Source organism: Lipophrys pholis (genome assembly GCF_963383615.2).
Source record: "Lipophrys pholis genome assembly, chromosome: 16".
In the NCBI taxonomy this organism is placed as follows: Eukaryota; Metazoa; Chordata; class Actinopteri; order Blenniiformes; family Blenniidae; genus Lipophrys; species Lipophrys pholis.
In genome coordinates, this window is record NC_137634.1 from 12,855,371 (window position 1) to 12,875,804 (window position 20,434).

A 20,434-nucleotide genomic window follows, 5' to 3' on the forward strand; every position below is an offset into this window, starting at 1 on the left:
AGTTGAATCACATTTGGAAGGAATTAAAGCATAATAGGCCTGAGACGTGTAACAGAAATTCACCAATGTTATGCCGGTCTGCATCCCCTCATCAATATTCATGCGTTTAATTATATATGCAAATATACAGACCTACAGTATATTACACCAAAGGTGTCACATACATTACTGCAAAGTGTGTTTTCGGTGTACATGGATCAAAAGATCGACATTTCCACATTAAACTGAGCTGCATTTTCAAAGTCGTAATGTCTCACTTGGCGCTCCCCTTTAAATGGGGTTCTCAGTGGGTACTGGGAGTACTTTCCACTGCCAGCTGATGATTAGGAGGAAAAACAGTCTTCAAGTGTCAGACCGCACTTACATCACTCCGCAAGAGTGAAACTCAATTGTTCAACTGGGGGGGGGGAAAAAACTGGACTTAAAACATTTATGACAAAGTGGGGAGGTAAAATTCCATGTTTTGCCAATAAACTTGGCCTGTCATCAGTTTTGTGAACTTCTGTTGTACAACAGTTGACAAGGGGGAAGAAATGATTTTGGATTTTTTGCAGTTGGCCATCAGCAGCGAGGCTCCCTTTGTGGATCTACCCTGAATATATCTATAAAGAGAGGGAGGGAATCACAGAAAAGCAATCTTTTAAATGAGTTACAGTCGAAGTGAGGTATTTTTAGGAATATCTGGTTTAAGTGTTTAATTTCTTTTCTTTTTTTTTTTTTTGCATTCAGGTGTGTTTTTTAATTAAGTGTAGCAAAGCTTTGAGGAGTCCTTCCCACCGGGAGCTCAACACAGTCGCACAATCCGCACAGCACATCTTTGCATGAGGCCTCAATTGTGTGGTATTTGTGGCAGGCATTTTGTACATTTGTGTGGTTTGCCGGTCCTAAAACAACAAAACCCCATGGTGAGGGCTGCAAGTCGCCCCGCTCTCATCCACCCACACCTCCCCCTGGTGAGAGAAACACAAAGATAAACACGGTAATGCAACATGTGGGCAACTAAAAGCCTTGCACCAAAAAAAATACAAAAAACACAGTCGCCATTAAAACCACAGAAGGCCTCCATCCTTTTAGAGCTAGTCTTTTGATGACTTTGATGTGTCCGCGGGCCTCACACTACTAATGTCTACTGTAATTCAGCAGCGAATCGTGGCCAACATTCGCCTTGCTAATGGGAAGACAGGATGTTGCGGCTGAGCTGTCAGAAGCTGATTTTCACATTATGTTCCAGACCTCCCTCCACCACACACACACACACACACACACACACACACACACACACACACACACACACACACACACACACACACACACACACACACACACACACACACACACACACGTAACCCACCACCTGCTGCTCCCTACACCATCATCGCCATGAAAGCACCTCTCTGCAGTCAACCATTTATGTAAGTCAACGCTGTCGGGAGGGCATGTACGTACACAAAGGCAAAACCTCTGACTGGTCAACGGACGTAAACAAACATTAGCTCGGCTCCCAGGATTCTTTAACGATTATTGTGATTAGTAACGTGAGAATTAACTTGGTCAATTTTGCTTATTTACCTTCTGGTCAAGTGGATTTGAAATTAAAAAATATATATATATAAAAAGCAGCAGCTCCCGCATGGTTTAGGTTTACATCTTTTTTTTGTTTATTCATTTATTCAAATCCATACTAGTACCAGATGCTTCCACTAACTGCAAATGAAAAGCATCATCTGCATCCAGAGCGTATTGTTCAGTGAATTATTGCAGGTGTTCCTCCTTTAGATGATGTAGAATGCCATTTTCATATATGTTCCATTTGTTCTGGGTTTGCTTGTGTAATGATGTGAAAGAACTACACGTGTAATCGATCATTCACGATGTTAATGTGCTCTTTTTAATGCCACCGAGCATTAATATCACCCTGAAAAGAAAACATAAAAGCACCGAAGCTGTTTGGATTTTTCAGTCGTATTTCTTTGTAAAGTTCAGTTTGAACATAAAAAGTTCAGATTTACAACAAAAGTAGATTTAAGCTTTCTTTTGCACAGACAAATCAACCTGTATATATATGGTCTAAAAAAAGGCTCACACTTTGTAAAAATGATTAGATGGTCGCGAAATAAACAGATATCTAATTCATTTCAGGATTAGGCCTCATAAGGCTATTTAGGTTTTTGTTATGGGCAGCTGTGTGGTAGAACAGTCGTTTCTCAATCACAAGATTCCAAGTTCGATTCTCTATCCCCCCCTCCCCACCACCACCACATGTTGAAGTGTCTTTGAGCAAGACGCCAAATTGCTCCCAATGGATGGCAGCCACCTAATGGGTGAATGCGATTAGCAGTACTGTAAAGTGATTTGGGGAACGTTTAAGCGGTGGTAAAAGTGCCATATTAGTAAAAATCCATTTACAATGATAAAATACAAAATGTTTTCCCAGAGCAGATTTTATTATCATCAAGATAAAAATCACAAGTTGCTCTGTTGCAATAAAAACATTGAGAAATTCATCTGAAGATATGGAAAGATTCACTTAATAAGCTGTTTCTCCAGAAAATTGGCCAAATAGGTATAAAATAAAAGATTATGTTGACTGTATGTAATGTGATTATGATGATGTTGATGATTATTATAATTTTTTTAATTTCTATTATTTATTATCAATATCTTTTTTTCAAAACCACATACAGTACATAAAAAAACGAACTAAACCAGCATATTGTTCTTATTCATAGTTTGTATTGTTATTTTATTCTCCACACCAACATTTCCAGCGACTATATCAACACAAAGTATTAAACGGCTCCTTGCCTGGCAGCCGAAACAAATGCCCCCGCATCCAGCGTCTGCCTCTAATGTGTCTGATTCCCCGGTATTGTGACCCTAAGTGATGGAGAGTGCGGCGGGATCGGATGACACTAACGACGTTAACGGAGACAAGAGTGCAGTCCATACTCTCAGCACCTCTCTTACTCCATGGGGTGGAAAAACAAAACTACCGGGGTTTTCCGTTCACAGGCCCAACACAACACGGTGGCGGTTTAGAGTTGTTTTGGAAGGGGATTGGGGGGGGCACTTACCCAATAACGCAGACCTGTACCTCCCTGCCCCTCCAACACAGACGGGACTTTATTGCACACTAGAAGCATATTTTGTGACCCTTTTGCTCTTCCTCGTAGGCCCACTTATTTACACTCCCCCACCATTAAAGCATTTTTTTTTTTCTTCTTCTTCTTTTTCTGCAAATCACCGCCGTCTCTTAAAGTCTGATCCAACACGTCTGGCGGAGAGTCCCTAAACATCCCATTCAAGCTGCACGCGCTCTTAGTTTGCTCAAATTGCTTTTGAGTGGAGGAGAAATTGCGGGAGTAAAATGTTCGAGGGAAAAAGTTATTCATTGGCTTCAAAAACAACATTTGCATGGACGTTTTTGAATCCGGGCTGGCTGATATAACGGCATTAGGAGACACATGGAGAACTAGCTCAGACCTTCCTCCGCCACGTGAAACCTTTCCCTTCCACCATTGTGTCTCTGCGACCGAGCTTCACTTTTTTATTTGAGCGAGCCTCCGTCTGTGATTCCCATTAAAACGAGCCTCATTTTTGGTGAAAGTACTGGTGTTTCCACCCTGATTATGGATGAAAAAAAAAAACCCAGCCCTCTGTCCTCCGTCACATCAATGTAGGTCGCTTCAAAGCTAAAAGCCGACTCACCTTTGATCTCCAGTATTTGTAAAGAGAAAACTGGGCTTCAATTTATCCCTCAAAGGGCATTAAACGCAGTGAAATGTAAATGAAACCCAAGTTCCAATTTTCTTTGAAGAAAACAAATAGATCAAAGGTCTTAAAAATGCTAAAATACAGCCAATCGACAATACTATAGTTTTTCTATATTTGTATATTACTTAAAGCCTAAACACAAACATCAGGCGCGATATCTGCACTTTAATAAAACTGGAAAGTGTCCTTAACTGGTCGAGCAAATTTGAATCTGCACCTTTTTTTTTTTCTTTTTTTTCCTGTGCAACAGTTTGATTCGACCACCCACAAGTCATTTAATTCCCCCGGCAGCAGTTAAAGTCAAGGATAAAGCTGCATAAGAAACCTTTTCTTTTGGCCGTGTGCGGCAGCTGTGACACTGTGGCTCCAGATGGGTTTCGACGGAGAGGGGCAAGGACGTCTCCCGAAGGAAGAACAGCCGAGAGTGGTCACGTAACAAAACAAAACAAAACAAAAAAAAAAACACCTGAAATCTGCCGTGGAGTGAGCAAATGCATCATGTTAGAGGGGAGGAACGGAGAAGCATGGCAGCAGGAGGGAGCGATGGCAGCGTCGCACAAAGAAGCTTCTGTCAGAAGTTTCGGCGCGTACATTAGGAAGGAGGTGCTCGTGTCTACGACCAGGCACAGCGCTGTGCTGGTAATGGCCGCCCTCCGAGGTTTACCAGCGAGGAGCAGCGGCGGCAGCAGCAATCGGCTGAACCTTTTACGACTGGTCTCGTTTTGATTTTCATGGATGTAGATTTGTCCCCCAAAAGTTTTTCCAATATTACTTTCGCAGCAGCGAGAGCCTCATGTTGCATTTTAAAATGGTGCGGTCATGCCGGAGAAACGCTTGCCGCCACTACAAAGACGTATACATGAACGCAAAGCTTTGTTTCTCTGCTTTCTGCTAGTTTTGCCTGCATGAACGGTCCAGGAGTTATGGTTAGGAGACGCATTTGGGCCAAATCCAATCAGATAGGACAAGGTAGAACTAAAAAGGTGAACTGGAATCCTTTTTTTTTTTTTTTTCTTGACTCATGAGAATTAACATGAAAAATATATACAATTAATCTTCAACTAAACTACAAAATTATTAAACTATTAAATGAAATCCTTGCTATGAGTTGGAGATTGTAGTAATCCTGTCTGTTCCATATCGTGGCCCCTGATCATTTTCCCAGGGAGCTGTCGGAAGCGGTAGGTCGGCATTTCGCTCTGCGGCGGAGCCTGTCCCCGTGTGATTTTCTCATTGTTTTGGTGTGATTGTCAGCACTGTTCAGATGAGGTGTTTCTCTCACGCCGAGTTCTTTAACTCGCCAGGCTTTAGCGGGAATGATTCCTGTCAGGATGTGTCGGCGAGCTTCCCGCGGCCCCGCGCCGCTCGTTCGGACCAGAAACACTGATTCATAAAGCCTCATCAGTAAACAAGGCCCGGTGACTCAGCAGGAGGAAAAACACATTCTGCCTGTCACATTTGAAAGTCAATGAGCTCCGATGTTCTTTGATACATTGCACCAGCTCGCTACCAATAAGAGGAAATGTGGTGTGCAATCTCGTCAGTCTTCATCCAAATCTTCTTGTTTTGTTTTTTTGGTTGTTTATTTTTTGCAATGCTAAGTTTTTAATGAGTTGTTGACACTGATGATCCCAAACATCTGCTGGACCCTCACAGTTCATGATGGGATAAAACCAATTAGATGGCGCCACCCCCGAGCTGGAGTTTGTTGGCTCACGAGCATGTGTGAAACTCATCAGTTGGAGCTTTGTCTGCCAGCCGTCTTCCCAACGGATCATTTCTGCCCGCCTTTGTCTGCACATCGGTCTGTACGGCCTTTTGTACTGTCAAGGTTGCCTTTTAAAGAAGAGAATGGCGGCTCGATTAAACACATAGCGTTGCATCAGCAGAGCCTGCATACTGATCCGTATTACCTAAAGGCTTTTATTTGCATTTTTAAATTTGCTTCGGGGGAAGTTCTGAGGGCCTACATGGTCCTCTCCGCCTTGTGTTCGACGTACTTGATTCACTTTTCTTCAAGTGCTTAAAAAAAAAAAAGATCATTTTTTTCAAAACTAACAACAGCAAATTTGCGGAGTTACTATGAACAACTTCTGCCCTCAGGGAAGACTACCTTTATATGATATGCCACCTTAGGGAAGACACTACAAACAGGAGGGAAACTTTTTTTTTTTTTTTTTATGTAAATTTTGGGATGTGCACAGTTTCAGGCCCGCACTGATGATACACTGTGAATACTTGTGCTTCGCACAGGTGAGCATTTACGTTACTCATTATTACATTATTAATGTCTGCGATTTGAGTGTTTTCACCACACCCTTTATTAGACCCTCGTGGATAAATCAGTTTGAATCGGGGAAATACTGAAGGTTGTCGTGAAGCTTCTCAAGAAGCCAGACACTTCGGAATCCATTCTGAATTTACTGATAAAATCATTTAATCTCATCAAAAATATTGTGTCCTTATAGTCTGCTACCTTAAACATCGAGAAGTGCAAAATGAAATAAAATAAAAAATCTAAATAAAGAATTAGGAGCACAAAGTATATGTTCCCTTTTTAAATTGTCCACGCTTTTAAGCGGCACGCATTTGCGGGATGAGCAGCAGGCCGAAGCCACTTTACACAACATTTTCAAGTGAAATATAGCGACTGAAATTTTTAAATGGTATGAATGGTGCCGTCCCATAAGTGCACCTTATTTTTAAACATTGCGTCATTTAAAGGGGAAATGATTAAGCTTTGTAATGGTATAAGGCAAGAAGTAGAACTCAAGTGAGCTGGCATTGTCACTTCAGTTTTTGATTAATACAAAAAAAAAAAATTTGGGGGATTTATTTCTCCAAATGTGAAATGAAGAGCAGTCGCCGTAAACCTTCAACCTCATTTTGAAATACTTCATTAGAGACTCGATGAACCAACAAGCAAAACAAATGCTGTTCTGATATTTTCTCCCGATAGATGGCAGGAGGATGGTGTAAACCACTCATCAGATTTACTTTGATGAGGAAAAGAGTGACAACAGAGCTTCATAACGTATTGTATTTCAAGTTTTTTTTTTTTGTAAGATCTTCAGCGGGGAGAAATATAGACTTTGGCTCCACTGGAAATGTTTGTTAGTCAGAGTGAGTCAGGACTGCCGTGGTCTTCACAAGGGTTTTGTTGACAGCTTCATAGCCTTAGAATATCATCAGCCTCAAACATGAAAGCAAACCCTTATGTTCTGTCCTATTTCAAAGCGCGGTCGAGCTCTGATGCAACCTCTTCGCACGTTTCTGTCATCCCAAAGAAGGCGAGATGTTAGTTCATAAAACTAAAAATGAAAGAAGGCTGCAAATTGAATGTGGGCACGTGGCTTTTCTCTCTATAATTTCACATCTACGTGGAAGCCACCTCTATCAATATTTTCCCTCTCGGGTTCTCCTCCAGTCATTTCCACCTCGCAGTCGCCGTTGTTTCACTGTTGCCACGCGCTGCAGGGTGCGGTGCGCCATCTACAGGCACCCGTGTTTATGTCACCTACATGAAGAGGTGCCTGCTTTATCACCGCTATAATGTGTTTGCAGTGAGAATGCAATGCAATTCAACATCCTGTCATGCACGTTCATATGAAAGGCAAAAGTGACACCACACAGCCTCCCAAACTGCTAAAACCGACACATTTTCAGCAACCTCTGGACTCCCCCTCTCTACCCTTCCCTTCTTATAAGGCTCTTTTTCATCCATGTGTACACTACCTTTCCTCCTTATCAACAGCCATAAATTACTTCTTCTTATTTTTTTTTCCTTTTTTTTTTTTTCTCCCCAGCACCTTTTAATAACCCCAACAGGTTTTTCAGCCCATTCGCAGGCAATCAGAGCAGCATGGGAGGTCTCTAACCAAGCAGCACTGCCGGTGGCTTCATATCAGTGCAGCCCTGCCACTTCAACAAGGAAAATGTCACTTTGATATCTCCCCCTGGTCATTGTCAGGGTGGGGAGTCTAACTCAGCTAATGAAGTAAAAAGGGAAAAGCTGTGGGAGGAAAAATGGTCTCTGGTCAATCTCTGTGCACTCACCAACCCTGCTTGCTGCTCATTTCATTCTTCTCTTTTATTTTTTCATTATTATTATTTCACGTGTGTATATTAATACCCTCCTTCTGTTTTTTGTTTTTTTTGTTTTTTTGTGCTGTGTCATTACGTTTGAAGTCATACATCAAACTGGCGCTTTTGGTTTTTTTTTTGGAGCGAATATCCTCGACGACTTTGTACTCTTCTCCTCCGAGACATTAAAAATGCACGGGCACATTTGTTTGTCAGTCTAGCATGCTGCATAGCAATGACAGCATAAGTACAGCAGCGGCACGTGTTTCTCATTACACATTTAATCACTCCTAACAACCATGCGCTTGCTGGCGTTGTCATGGTGTAGAGCCTTGACATAAAGAGAAAAGAGTTTCCCGACGAGATCTTTGATCATCTCGGCCTGTGTGGGACGAGATGATGTGTCGCAGTGTCATTGTTGTGTTAATAGTATTTAATGCTCTGCCACCCGGATAATTCATCATAGCGTCTGCGAGCGGACCTTTAAGTCAAACGGGCGGTGACACACAATGAGCCGCCGCTCATATATCAGGCGGCGATAGCATCGCTTCACACTGGCTTTACTTTTATTTTCATGGTTTTTATACTCATTTGTTTTCCCCCTCCTGTGTTTGTCATGTATTTGTCCTCTCATCCAGATGCTCCCACCACTACCCCTATACCCACCACAGCCACCACCACCACCACTATCATCACCACCACCATCTCCTACCCTGAAGCCAATCAAGGTACAGTATCACCCTCACACAGCCTCTTTATCTGTTCTTTTATATCTATATACCTCTGCGCACACACACACACACACACACACACACACACATATATATGTATATGTATATATATGTATATATGTATAAAACACATAAATGTGTGCGTGTGCTTTCTATTCCCCCAGTGCACTGAGTTCTTCTTTATAGTTCCATCTTCATTCCACAGTGGCAGCTATACTCGCGTACATTTTTCTTAGCCTTGAGTTACGGCCCTCCAGATTCTGCCATTTACCAATTTTAAAACACTTAAAAAGCTAATTCCAGATCCTATCCATCATTTAACACGTATAAATTAATGGCCAGGACTCCCACTTCTCAAATAAAACCCGGCGTTTGGATTACGGCTGGGTTTCATGGATTACCTGAAGCGTGGCCCGAACAGAAGCTTGGTTACTCTTAGTTTCTGTTCAGTGACGGAGAAAGTGAGATGCAGAGGGCTCAGGAAAAGCAATAAGTGGATGTTGTATCGAGATTATTTCGTCACACATACTGATCCCGAGGTCAAGAATGAATGTTGGCGCTCATGAATAGTTCATTTTTTTTTTTTTTTGAAAAACAACGCGCTATATTTCAGAGAGTGAGACGAGGCGACTGATACGAACCTCATGAATCAGATTTTTTTTTATTTACTTAAAACTGAGTTGTGTTACTTTCTTTCCGAGGTTATATATAACTTGAATGTCGTGTGTCTCTCCCCCAGCTCTCTAGTCACACTCGCTCATTATCTTGGCGTGCTGGATGTCACATGCGGTCGTTGAAGAGTTCACAGTTCACAATTAAACATTGAATTAATCCAATTTTTTTCTTCACATCTCAGCATTTGAAACAAGACGCAACATTCTTAATTCCAAATGTTGGTAGTCAAATGAATCAGTAAAACCACTTACATATGTTTACACAACCAAATCATATTTATTCACTCAGTTTTCTTTAAAGTGCATGGCAAATGTATTGGGGGGGGGGGGGGTCACGCCATCCCCCCCCCCCCCCCCACCTTGTAATTAATCAAAATTAACATCTTGAACTCCCAGCCCAAATGTTGACATTACTTGCTTTGTTACTTCACTTGCCAGTTCAAAGTAAAAGGAACCATCAAGAGGCTCCAATTTTGTAATGAGCAGCTTTTAACTGGAGTCTTCGGTCAGGAAGCAACAATGTCGGTGCTTTTCTCAGTGGACGCAACACAAAATGCATTAGTCAGTTGATGCCTGGAGAAGGAGTAAATGAATTTGCCTGTAACTGTAGCTGAAAGTGTACATTTGCAGCTCCTTCGCTGCTTTTCAAGCACTCTGTAATCTGCACTAATCACTCATTACGCCGCATAATATCGCGATCGCGTTCCCTCTCAGAAGAGCACACAGCAGAGAACCAGGTTACATTAACAGCCACTCTTCTCCTTGCGTCCGTACAAAAGCCGTGGAGGCTTTAATCACTAGTTTTGTGGTTGGAAATGCTGACAAAAACCTGCTATTATGTGGTAAGTAAAGAAACAAGTAACACTCTGATTTACCAGTCACCACGGCCTGAATTAAGACAGTACATAATTAATGCATTTGTAATGATGTGTTCAAGTAGGAGATGACATTTTTAGTCGATACAGCCCTTAGTCTTTCAAACTAAAAAAAAAAAAAAACACATCAAGGTGGCATATTTTAATCTCAATCTTTCCACACAAACCAAAAGCATGTCAGCATCTGTCAAAAAAAAATTTGAATTATTCCAGCCAGAAAAAAAAAAAATACTAATTTTAATAACTGCCTTTTAAAACTCTGATTATAATGTGGCTTCTGTTGTCTGCCGTTTTTTTTTTTTTTTTTTTTCTGGTGTCACTTATAAAGTGCACCTGATTGGGGATTTGTGTGTGCCGCTTTTAATCTTTCCTTGGCTTTTAACACTTTAATTTAGCACAGCAATTGCAAGGGAGCAGTCCGTGGCATTAATATTGCATTTAATGATTCCTACGCACAAATAAAAAAATAAAAAATTTGCACCAGCTCCATAAGATGTTGGTTAACATGGAAACATGAGAGGTAAAAATAGACTTTAGTGGGGATTTTCGACTACCTCATCTGCCACAGTTGTGAATTATGAGTAATTACAGTGCTGCTGCGAGGCACGGAGGGATGGTGATGTGAACCCCCCCACGTGTTGTTGTTTTCTTTTTTTCTTTTACTTTTTTCTTCTACTTTTTAAATGCCTGCGTGCAAGTGTGTGGGTGAGCATGGGCGGTAAAATTAAGAGGAAAACTAGTAAGCCATGGTTTATTGCTCGTTTGTTTGGTTGTCAGTGCGACCTCTCAGAGCAACCAGGTGGTCGTCGTCGCTGTTCACTCGCCGCCTTTGTTCCCCGCAATCTTTTCATAGCAGGGTCTCGGAAGAAGGTCAGGAGAAATTACGATAGTTAAAAAAAAAAAAAAACAACGAAGCAAAAAGATTTAGTTCCACACGTCGCGCTGCAAGTCCATTAATAAAATCCATGAGTTTCTCGGTGTAAATAGGTGCGTGTCAACATTGAACACGATGTTGGCTCATTAAAGCAGTTACTTGTATTCACTCTGATGATTATTCGAGTTTGATAATAGTTGTATAGTTACTGCAGATACAAGAGTGTGTAAAACATGTCTCATTCATAAAGTCAATTATAGATCATACACTAGGTGGGCCGGGGGGAAGAGTGGAGCACTGGAGGGGGGGGACGACAATAACCGAACATGAGCACTTGAAAATTAGGCTCTTTTGAAATAAGCAAATTTTTATTTATTTTTTTTATCTCGCCCTTTTCAGCAACAGAATTCGGGGGCCTATTGTGAGCATAAATCTCCAAAGGGTGCAGATAGAAAACATCACTTTATGCCTCAACTCAGAAATCAGCCTGAGCTCCAAAAGCAATCAAAGCCTCTCTGACAGACCGCTCAATTGGAACAAATCTCACAAGGCTGGCAGAAATCACAGGCATTGTGCTTGATTATGCCATCTGATTGGATTAAAGAGAATACCTATCTGTGCCGGCTGATTGATAGCTCCTTTGCCTCAGATCAAGGAGCCTGGAGCCTGCACAGGGCCGCTCTGATTACAGCTATCCTGACTGATTCACACAGGGACCTCTGCTGATTTCCAAAATGATCACACTTAGGTTTAATGCTCCTGCTTAAAGTAAAACGCTTTCCTTATAGGTAAACTATAATCATTTAAAACATGCCAAGACCCCTTCAGATATTCGAAGCACTCAACAGATTTATCTTTTAATGTGAGAGTTGCACTCATGCAACAATAAAATGCTTCTGCTCACTTTATGCCAGTCTTGGGGTTTTTGGCCGCTCCAGTCGTAGTTTTTATTTGCTGTGTCATGCTTACAAATATCATCATTAACTCAATAGGAAGTGCGGTGAAATCAAAAGTTGGCTGTCAAAGCCTCACCAGCTCTCCAAAGTACATTAACTCTCAATTTGGAGCTTATTTCAGCCCTGGAAAGAGAAAACATCCCTTCACTCTTCGGACCGTTTGGAAGCGTTTAAAAAGAATCAATTCATACCCTAGACTTTTTAAAGTTGAAAAAGTGCCACATTAAAACGAGTATTTATCATGAATTCATAATAACCTTTGAAAATGACAGAAAATTGCACATATTTTGATATTTCGATTTTAGAGATGTGGCGCGCGTCTCTCAAAACGGTCATAAAATCTTGTCGACACACATCAATCAGAATTCTGTGTGATTGTGTTCCAATAGTGTTTTTTTATTAGCATTTTTTTTAAAAAACATGCTTCGAATGTGTCTTATATTTTTCTGAGGGCACTGTGATTACAAAGGGTGAAACTATTTTTCATGTCATCTTTCTCATATTACCGGGAAATTTGGAAAATAGTCTTTGGCGCCAGAACTCGGTGATGTAAAAGGCTGCATCATAATGAGTTTATCTGTAAGCTCTTCACAGTGAAGTTTTGGATCTCCTCTGTGGTTTTGCGACTTGATTCTTGACGACTCGTGTTCAGGCTCCGGCGCCTGATCACCGTTTGTTGCTTCTCAGGTTCCTGAAGATAAATTTGCTGCGACTGATTATTACTGCCATCGTTGCTGGTGATGAATTGATAGCAATCCGGAGGCATGAAGTCAAATCTGTACATTGGACTTGCTTTGGAAGTGAACTTTAAATGCCGAGTTCACAGCTGTAAGGGCTTTGATTTCTGCAGCGGTGTCCATAGTAGGGCCAACTGCAGTTTTCGGATTTCTCAGCAAAACCACTTTGCTGTCCAAATTCAATCTATTTCCCCAGTAGATTCCTCGAAATGCCTCCAGTCTGCGCCGTGATTAAAAAATCATGTTGACGATTCAGTCAGATTTGATCAGATTTCATAAGTGAGAAGTGAGAGGTTATATTCCCGGCGACATTACCGTCAAATCCATACAGTGAAATGGTGTGAACATTGTGCAACAGGCTTTTCCAAGCAATAGTCTGAAACTGTTGCGGACAAGATGTCAAATCACATTATGGAAATAAATTTCAGTTTGCACATTGGTGTTTTTTTTTCTTTTTTTTCTGAATATTACTGTTTTCATGTTGTATTTTTAACTTTTTACCTTATAAGAAGAGAATTGTTGTTGGTGTTCATAGATTATAATTTTGAACTTTAGATTGGCTCCCTGAACTCAAATGAGTTTGACACGATCTAATAAACCTGTTAAGAGTCTGAAAGGGAAGTGCCTTTGTCGCCAAGATCGCTCGGTGATCTTTGGGGCAACAGATTCAAGAAATCAAACTTCAATATGTCGATAATATCGCAGGAACTCTGAACCTCCCTCTTGTTTTCTGTAGAAATCATCAGTCGAACCAGGCTTGGATAGAAAACGCAGCAGTTGATCAGACATGTATTATTATTGCAATATCAACTTGTGCAATAAACAGAAGAGAGAAAGTTCCCATGCACTGTGCATTCAATTTTAAGAAGGGAAAAGAAAACTGTGATTGATTTCAACTTTACTATTAATGATTGAAAGCCATTAGGGTTTCAGACCTGGTGGCCAGAAGCACAAAAATCTTCTTGAAAAATGACCGAAAACAAGCAAAGTGCTGTCAGTAAGAAGGAGAAATATCCAAGCACAGACACAAAAACACCATCTTGACCTAAGTGATTGCATTTGTTGCGTTTGCATTTTGCATGTTGGCCTGATATCGTGCAGCCCAGCTGCGGTCGTTTAGACGCTGTGCAGTGGATGATGATTCCCAGTACAGTGCCTTGGTTAAGTTATTTCAGTCTCCTGTGAGCAGGAGCTTACGGTGCGATGCGTGGGCTTCACCTGCGAGAGCCAATATTTTCAGGGTGAAACAACCCACTTACAGTTTCTGCCAGATGTCCTCTCTTTGCTTTCAACTATCAGGGGCATTCCATTATTACTGTGTATATAGATTGAAGGCAGCAGACTCATATGGCCATAATGTGCTCTGCCAGTTGATTTCATTTACCCACAGTGCGCCGCGCCGATCAGAGACCCTCTGCCAAACGAATCTATCAGAGCGGGATTGGGCTTTTTTTTTTTTTTTTCCTTCTTCTTTCGAGCAATTTCCCATTAGAAGGAGAAAATATAGAAGTTTGAAATCTGTCGCAGCCCCAACACACGGCTCTTTAAGTACGTGGCAGGCTTTGGAAAGTGACATCGGGAAAGTGTTGATGTTTTCACTCCTAAATAAAAAAAATAATAAAAAAATTGTAAATTGAAATATTTTGCTGACCAAATACAATCATCTCCTATTTTTCATAAGAGGCAAATCGCCGTTCACTCACTGCTTTGGCAGTGACATCTTATTTTCTCATGCCTGATTTTCCATATTCTTATTTCTTCCACCTCTATGCCAGAGTTTTCCTTGAAAAGCAGCTTTTTTTTTTTTTTTGCCGCGCTCTCTCCTCCGGGGCGGCAGTCTATTATGTTCTTAGAGGTAGTCGGGGCCAAGGAGGTCTTTTGAGAAGCGTAAGCCGACCCCAAAAGTACAAACGCAGCGCTGCCTTTGCAGGGATTCCACATTCATCTTCCCACTCATTCAGTTTCTTTCCCCATCAACACAATGCGACTAATCAGCCCCCCTTATTTTTGGAATTTTTTTTTCCTGCACAGCAGTGTGCGGACAATCACACTTAATCCATGAGTATAGGAGGAAAAAAAAACAAACATAATAAATGTGAAGCTCGTGCAAATAAAACAATCACGCAGCAGACTTAGCCTTACTTTTAATTGATGAAAGACCATAAATGGTGCTGACAACCGTTTCATTTAACCCACGCTGAGAACGGGACACAGGCGAGGAAGGGGAAGAGAAAACAAATATTCATTACATTTGTCAGGGTCCTAAATTACGTAAACACCATCTGGTGAAGTAAGTTCGGATTTTTTTATGAATTCAGATGTGCCTCCACCTCACTTTCTCCCATCTAACACATCCTCACGGTGGGCCGGGTCCTAATGTGCAATATTGTTCCCCTGATTTGCTCGGTTTGAGTCCTCGTCCATTTCGAAATTGGAGCCAGCCAGCTCTAACTAATTTGATTAAGGTCAATGGCGACGCAGTGTCTGCCTTCACGCGACGTACGGCTCCAAGAGAGCATCGGGGGGGGGGGGGGGTGGATTGTGCGGCGCGTCATGGAAGACACAAGTCCAGCGCACCAACATATCTTCTTAATGTGAAGCCGTATTGTCCTCAGCTGGTGAGAGGAGATGAAAGTCGTAAAGCAGAGCGAGGAGAGCAATCAGCTGGAATGTCATATTTACAGAGCTCCACCGCTCGAAACAGACACTGTACCCGTACTGTACACTTAGGCTGGAGCAACACTGCAGCATGAAGTGTGTTAGAAGTGTGTGTTTTTGTGGTAATGCAGTCGAATATACGCATCTTTATGGGAAAAATCTCATCAAAAATGTCTAACGTTTGGAGGTTGTGACAATCAGGAAAGAAAAATGCTGCAACATGCTCAAATAGAACCACACTAATAACTTCTTGCTACTGTTAGTGCCGTTTCCTTGTTTTGAGCGCCTCATTTTATACTTGAATAATTTATTCATTTCCCAATGTAGTCATGTTTCCCTGAATCTGATATCAAAATATGGTCTGATTTACTTAAATCCTATACAAACATGCAAGTTACTGACCATATCAAAGCTTTACAGCAAATAAATCTAAATTTGGCAACAACAAAAGTAAAAGACAGACAGACAGAACAGATTAACACACCAGAGAAAGGGTTGTTCACCGAAAATCGGCAAATAAAAGTGTTGGGGAGCCAGCTCAGGTTTAAATTGAAATCTGAATGAAGCAGCAATGGGGGGAAAAAAAACAAAAAAAACTGAAAAATACAAAGCAAAACAAACACAAGAGCATCAGGAGAAAAAAAAAAGTGTGCTGTTCACAACAGAGGGATACCTGCTGGTGATTTATTCTAGCATAAACATTGTTGTCCCAGTTAGGAAACGTGTTTCGAAGGTGAGCATAAATTTTTGGCCGTTTTTATTATCCTGTTTACTTAAATGTTGAATTCTGAACCATGCAAGCACACCAGCATAGCCTCAAACTACGGTAAATTTAATCATGGTTAATAAAAATGTCCCACTTGCTGATGACATTGGATTTTTTTAGCGAGCAACGCTTGATTTGTTTTCTAGTTTGGAGACATGTCACTGCGAGGGAAATTTGCAGAAATTGTCCAAAAAACCCAGGCGATCATCAACTTAAAGCATAAATGATGTACGGAGGTGTTAAATCCTGCTGCCGGAGGGTCGCAGCCCTGCGTGGTTCTCGATATCGCCCCTTGCTTTAACTCACCCGATGGTAAATAGTGAGTCATTGGCAGGTTTCTGTTGCGCTATGGGAACCAGGATTCAACACATTTGCTCTGGAGCCTCAAGACTTTCCAAACAGCTGCGCCCAACATTCAGCTATTTCTTTTTTTTTCAGAGAGATTTCTATTGTAGACACCAAAAAGACACGCGTTTTTGTATCGGCACGTCTCCATTGGTGATGGCAATTTTTTCTGGTGAATGTGGGAAGCCACAAACTAAAGTCAGAGCAGAGAAAGCAGGTCATTGGAATCCCGCCCACCCCCCCACCCCAAAAAAAAAAAAAAGTAATCTTAACCGCCAGCGGGAACATCCAGCAGCCTGTTGGCATTTTCACCACCTCAGGGTTCCACCTAATGCATTTCTGCCAATATAATTATGATTGGCACGCGGTTATCTCTGCACGTTGGGCTGGATTTTGGGTGTCACGGTAAGTCACCGAGGGGGCTCGCGGCGAGCACGGCGACCCGTCATGGAGTCGCGTCCGCGAATGTCAGCGAGGACGCCGCCGATGTCTCGGCTGACCCCGAGTTAGAGACGATGAAAGAGAAGTAGGCTGCTCAGAAACGGACAGGCAATCACTCAGCGGCAGACATATTGAATGGTCCCACATGGCTGCCACCCGCAGTGTAATGAGGGTTAGCAGGCCGTGCTGTCTCTCTGTTGACGGAGGCTTGCGGGCACAGAAGACTTATTTTGGACGCCGACGACCTCACAAAAAGACTACTTGATGGCCAAGGTCATGATTATAGCTGCTGGTGTCTTCTGCTAAATGATGTTAAACCCTACTAAACCAAGATTGTTCTCTCGGAGTCTTTCTACTCAGAGTCAGTGTTAACCTCCAGAGCGCTGATGGAAAAAATAGTTCATGAAATGTTGCTGGGAATACTTGAACGTACATTAACATAACAATGTGCTGGATACACACCATCTCGTCAGGAAAAGATATACTGAAATTAGTTATGAATGATTAAAACAAACCATGTAACAGATCTTTATTACACATGAAAGCTACCAAAGTTTTATCTTGTCGTTTTCAAGTGTCTTCCTCAGTTTAAGTGTATATTGTTTAGAAAAGGTTATTTTAATGTAAAGATGGTATCCATCTTTGTATGTGGTGTTTGAACAACCAGATCAATTACTAAATCATAAGCATTGTTCCAAAAATCACTTCTTCTTTTTTTTGTTTTTTTTTTACATATTAAGTTAAACAAGACAACCTCCGACATGTGTCAAACATGTGGTATGTGGACCAAAACAAGCCCACTATTGGGTCCAATCTGGCCAGTGAGATTTCCATATTTTCCATAAGAGGACAGATAGTAACACTGAAACACTTCACGCTGCAGGAATATTGGAGTTGTTGACGTCTTTAGTTTGTTGTGCTTTCAAGTTGCTGCTCAGGCTCCATTTAGATCAACTTCTGATACGAGCGGACATCACTTTTAAACAGAAACCTAAAACTCATGATACTCAATTCCATTCAAAAATGTTACAAATGATAAATACAAAGAAATATTCATACATTTATTTGATACGCGAACTGAGTACGTATAGTTATGAACTGTAAAAATGATTCGGGTTTTTTTTGTCTTGTCTTGCTACAGATCCTCTCGTTCACTTGTAAAAACTAACCTGCTGGAGGAACATTGTGAGATCTTAAAAGAATCTGTCCTAACAAAAAGCGAACAAATTGGGCAAACAGGATAAATCAGGCGTACTTTTTAATACATCTCCGGCTCCTTGAGAACCATTGTCTTAAGTGATATCAAATCTGTAGCTCATGTGAAGGCAGTAAAAGAGGTGTATTTCAAGTAAATGTGACAGGGAATTGGCAGTGGAACGGCTGGCCTCTGGCATTTTTTATTTTATTTTTTTAAAGCACCGGCACATCTTGGCTGCTCCCGGACCTTGCGGAGAAAACGGGTCCTCGGGGGGCTTCTGCACTTCTGAGATGAACTCGATCAAGGCTCACCTTGTGATATCACTCCACTATATATCCTGGGCTTCTGGCAGCAGAGCCGAGGTGTGGCATGGGCCTACTGTTCTCTGCACGTTAGCACTCCGGCAAAGCTCTCACTCACGCCAACATCTGTCCGCGACCTGACAGCTTTCAGGCACTTTTCCCACGTCTCTGTGAGGAAAAAAGGGCGGGGGGGGGTCAAAGTAAGAAACTGTTCTCCTTCACCGAGGTCTACTTTTGGGTGTTCTTTTATTTTCCAGAAGAATCTCCCATTTAAAGACTCTGCAAGACGCCCCCCCCCGGAAGGGTTCTTGGTTAACCGCGGGTTTGTCAGGGATGAGAACAAGTAAATTCTGAGATTATTTCGATCATTGTCCCTTGTTTTCTGCCGTCTCTACCTTCCTCTTGACCAGCTGTTGAGCTGACAGAACTGGTGAAGCAGACGTGCTTCACAGCAGATGTTGTGCTGCTGCGGGCCAGATGCAGCGTCTCCGATGACACAAAAAAACTCCCCGATAGAGTGGAAATATCCTTTCAAGCCATGTGCTTGTCAGTTCATATCATCATACCTGAAAAACCATAGCCAAAAATTTGTCGACCATCAAAAAAAAAAAAAAAAGCACGATCTGACACTCGTGTGTGATTTTCACTCGATTGTTAGACACGACTTTTGAGGTGGTCTCTACTAGTGAGGCCACAATGTTCAGTCACTCCTTTAAGAAAATGCAGCGGCAGTCAAATTTACCCGAAACACTATTACTATATTTCTGTTATTTAAACTGTATTTTTAGTTTAATATGCAGATCGGTCTTACTCTGACATATGTCTCCTATGCACAATCTAAAGTAATGTACACTCTAACAAAGTACAATACACTTTTTCTTATATTTTCCATGGTATTTTCAGAACTTGATGAAGGAACAATTAAACATTTAACAACATGCCGCAGTCTGGAAACCTCCGGCTTACAGCAGCAGTTTTTAACAGTTTAGGAGACTCCTCAAGTCTTTGGGGTTCATCGGACCATGTTGACGAGTAATTCCAACGGTTGCTTTGTGTAAACTTTGCCTGACACGATGCCAGATAACATATTCCCTTTGTGAACAACTGCAGAAATGTTTTTCGAGTCATGGAGCGATACTTCAGAACAGCTGCACAGTTATTTCCTCTTGATGGTTTGTAATTTCTTCACAGCGAAGCTGGCGACAGCGCACAATAATAGTCTCTTCCATATCTTTTGGAGCAGTAGCCACACTCCCCCTCTGAGTGGAACGTCCAGTGGAAAGTGTATTTATTTGTGGGGTTGGAGGGGGGGGGGGGGGGGGGGGGGGGGTGTATGTGATGTGTGTAGCAGCTTGTGTTTATCTCTGCACTGCCTTTGGTTCCCTTTGATTTCCCTTAAGTCTTATGTCTTTTGTCATGTTCTGGTCTTCTGAATGCTTGCTTATGGGTGTCATTTGTTTTCTCCCCCTCCCCTGCCCCCCCCAACCCCCCGTCCCGCTCCCTCCCTGCCTTCCTCCCCCATTTCTTCTTGATTTGCATGCTGTTCCTCCTGTTCCACACCTCCCTCCACAACTGCCATGTCCTCTCCTTGTGTGCTCAGACACTGCGCCCAGCACTGAACCTGCAGCTCATGGTTGGTATCTCTACTTTCCTTCTTTATGTCTTTTTTTTTTTAATTTGAAAATTTTTTTGGGTTTTCACTCGTGTATTTTGTCTCTGCAGCACGCCCACTTTCACTGCTACACAACAGACATCACTGTGCCGGGCTGCCGAGCCCGGGGATGTCAGCTGTGTGCCGGGTGTCACATATTTACTGATGACACTGATCTGTCTGTTGAAGAAATAGATCCGAGCAACAATCGAGCCACTTTGTATTTTTCATTGCATTTGATATATCAGAAGTAGCTTCAGTTCTCGCATTGCCCTGGTAAAGAGCTAACTAATGCACCTTGGTTTATGCTTACTGTAGTTGTAGGTCCATTACCTATGGTTAATTCATTAGTATATATCTAAACAAGCC

The 20,434-nt window shown here is 41.8% G+C and overlaps 1 protein-coding gene across 10 annotated transcripts in view; it reads left to right on the plus strand.

Annotated features, from left to right (window-relative positions):
* Window positions 1-20,434, plus strand: part of cadm1a (cell adhesion molecule 1a) — a 427,187-nt gene that overhangs the window by 376,135 nt on the left and 30,618 nt on the right. For 3 of the 10 annotated variants that reach the window (XR_013936111.1, XM_080483125.1, XM_080483126.1), the window contains one exon: window positions 20,015-20,047. The exons of 3 other annotated variants lie outside the window; for them this stretch is intronic. Coding sequence is in view for 6 of the 7 variants with exons in the window: in XM_080483125.1 (XP_080339251.1) it covers window positions 20,015-20,047 (33 nt within the window). In the remaining variant the exon portion in view is untranslated. Of the gene's footprint in view, window positions 1-8,495; window positions 8,586-20,014; window positions 20,048-20,434 lie in introns of all 10 variants that reach the window. 4 more of the 10 variants (XM_080483120.1, XM_080483122.1, XM_080483123.1 and 1 more) reach the window with 2 other exon arrangements.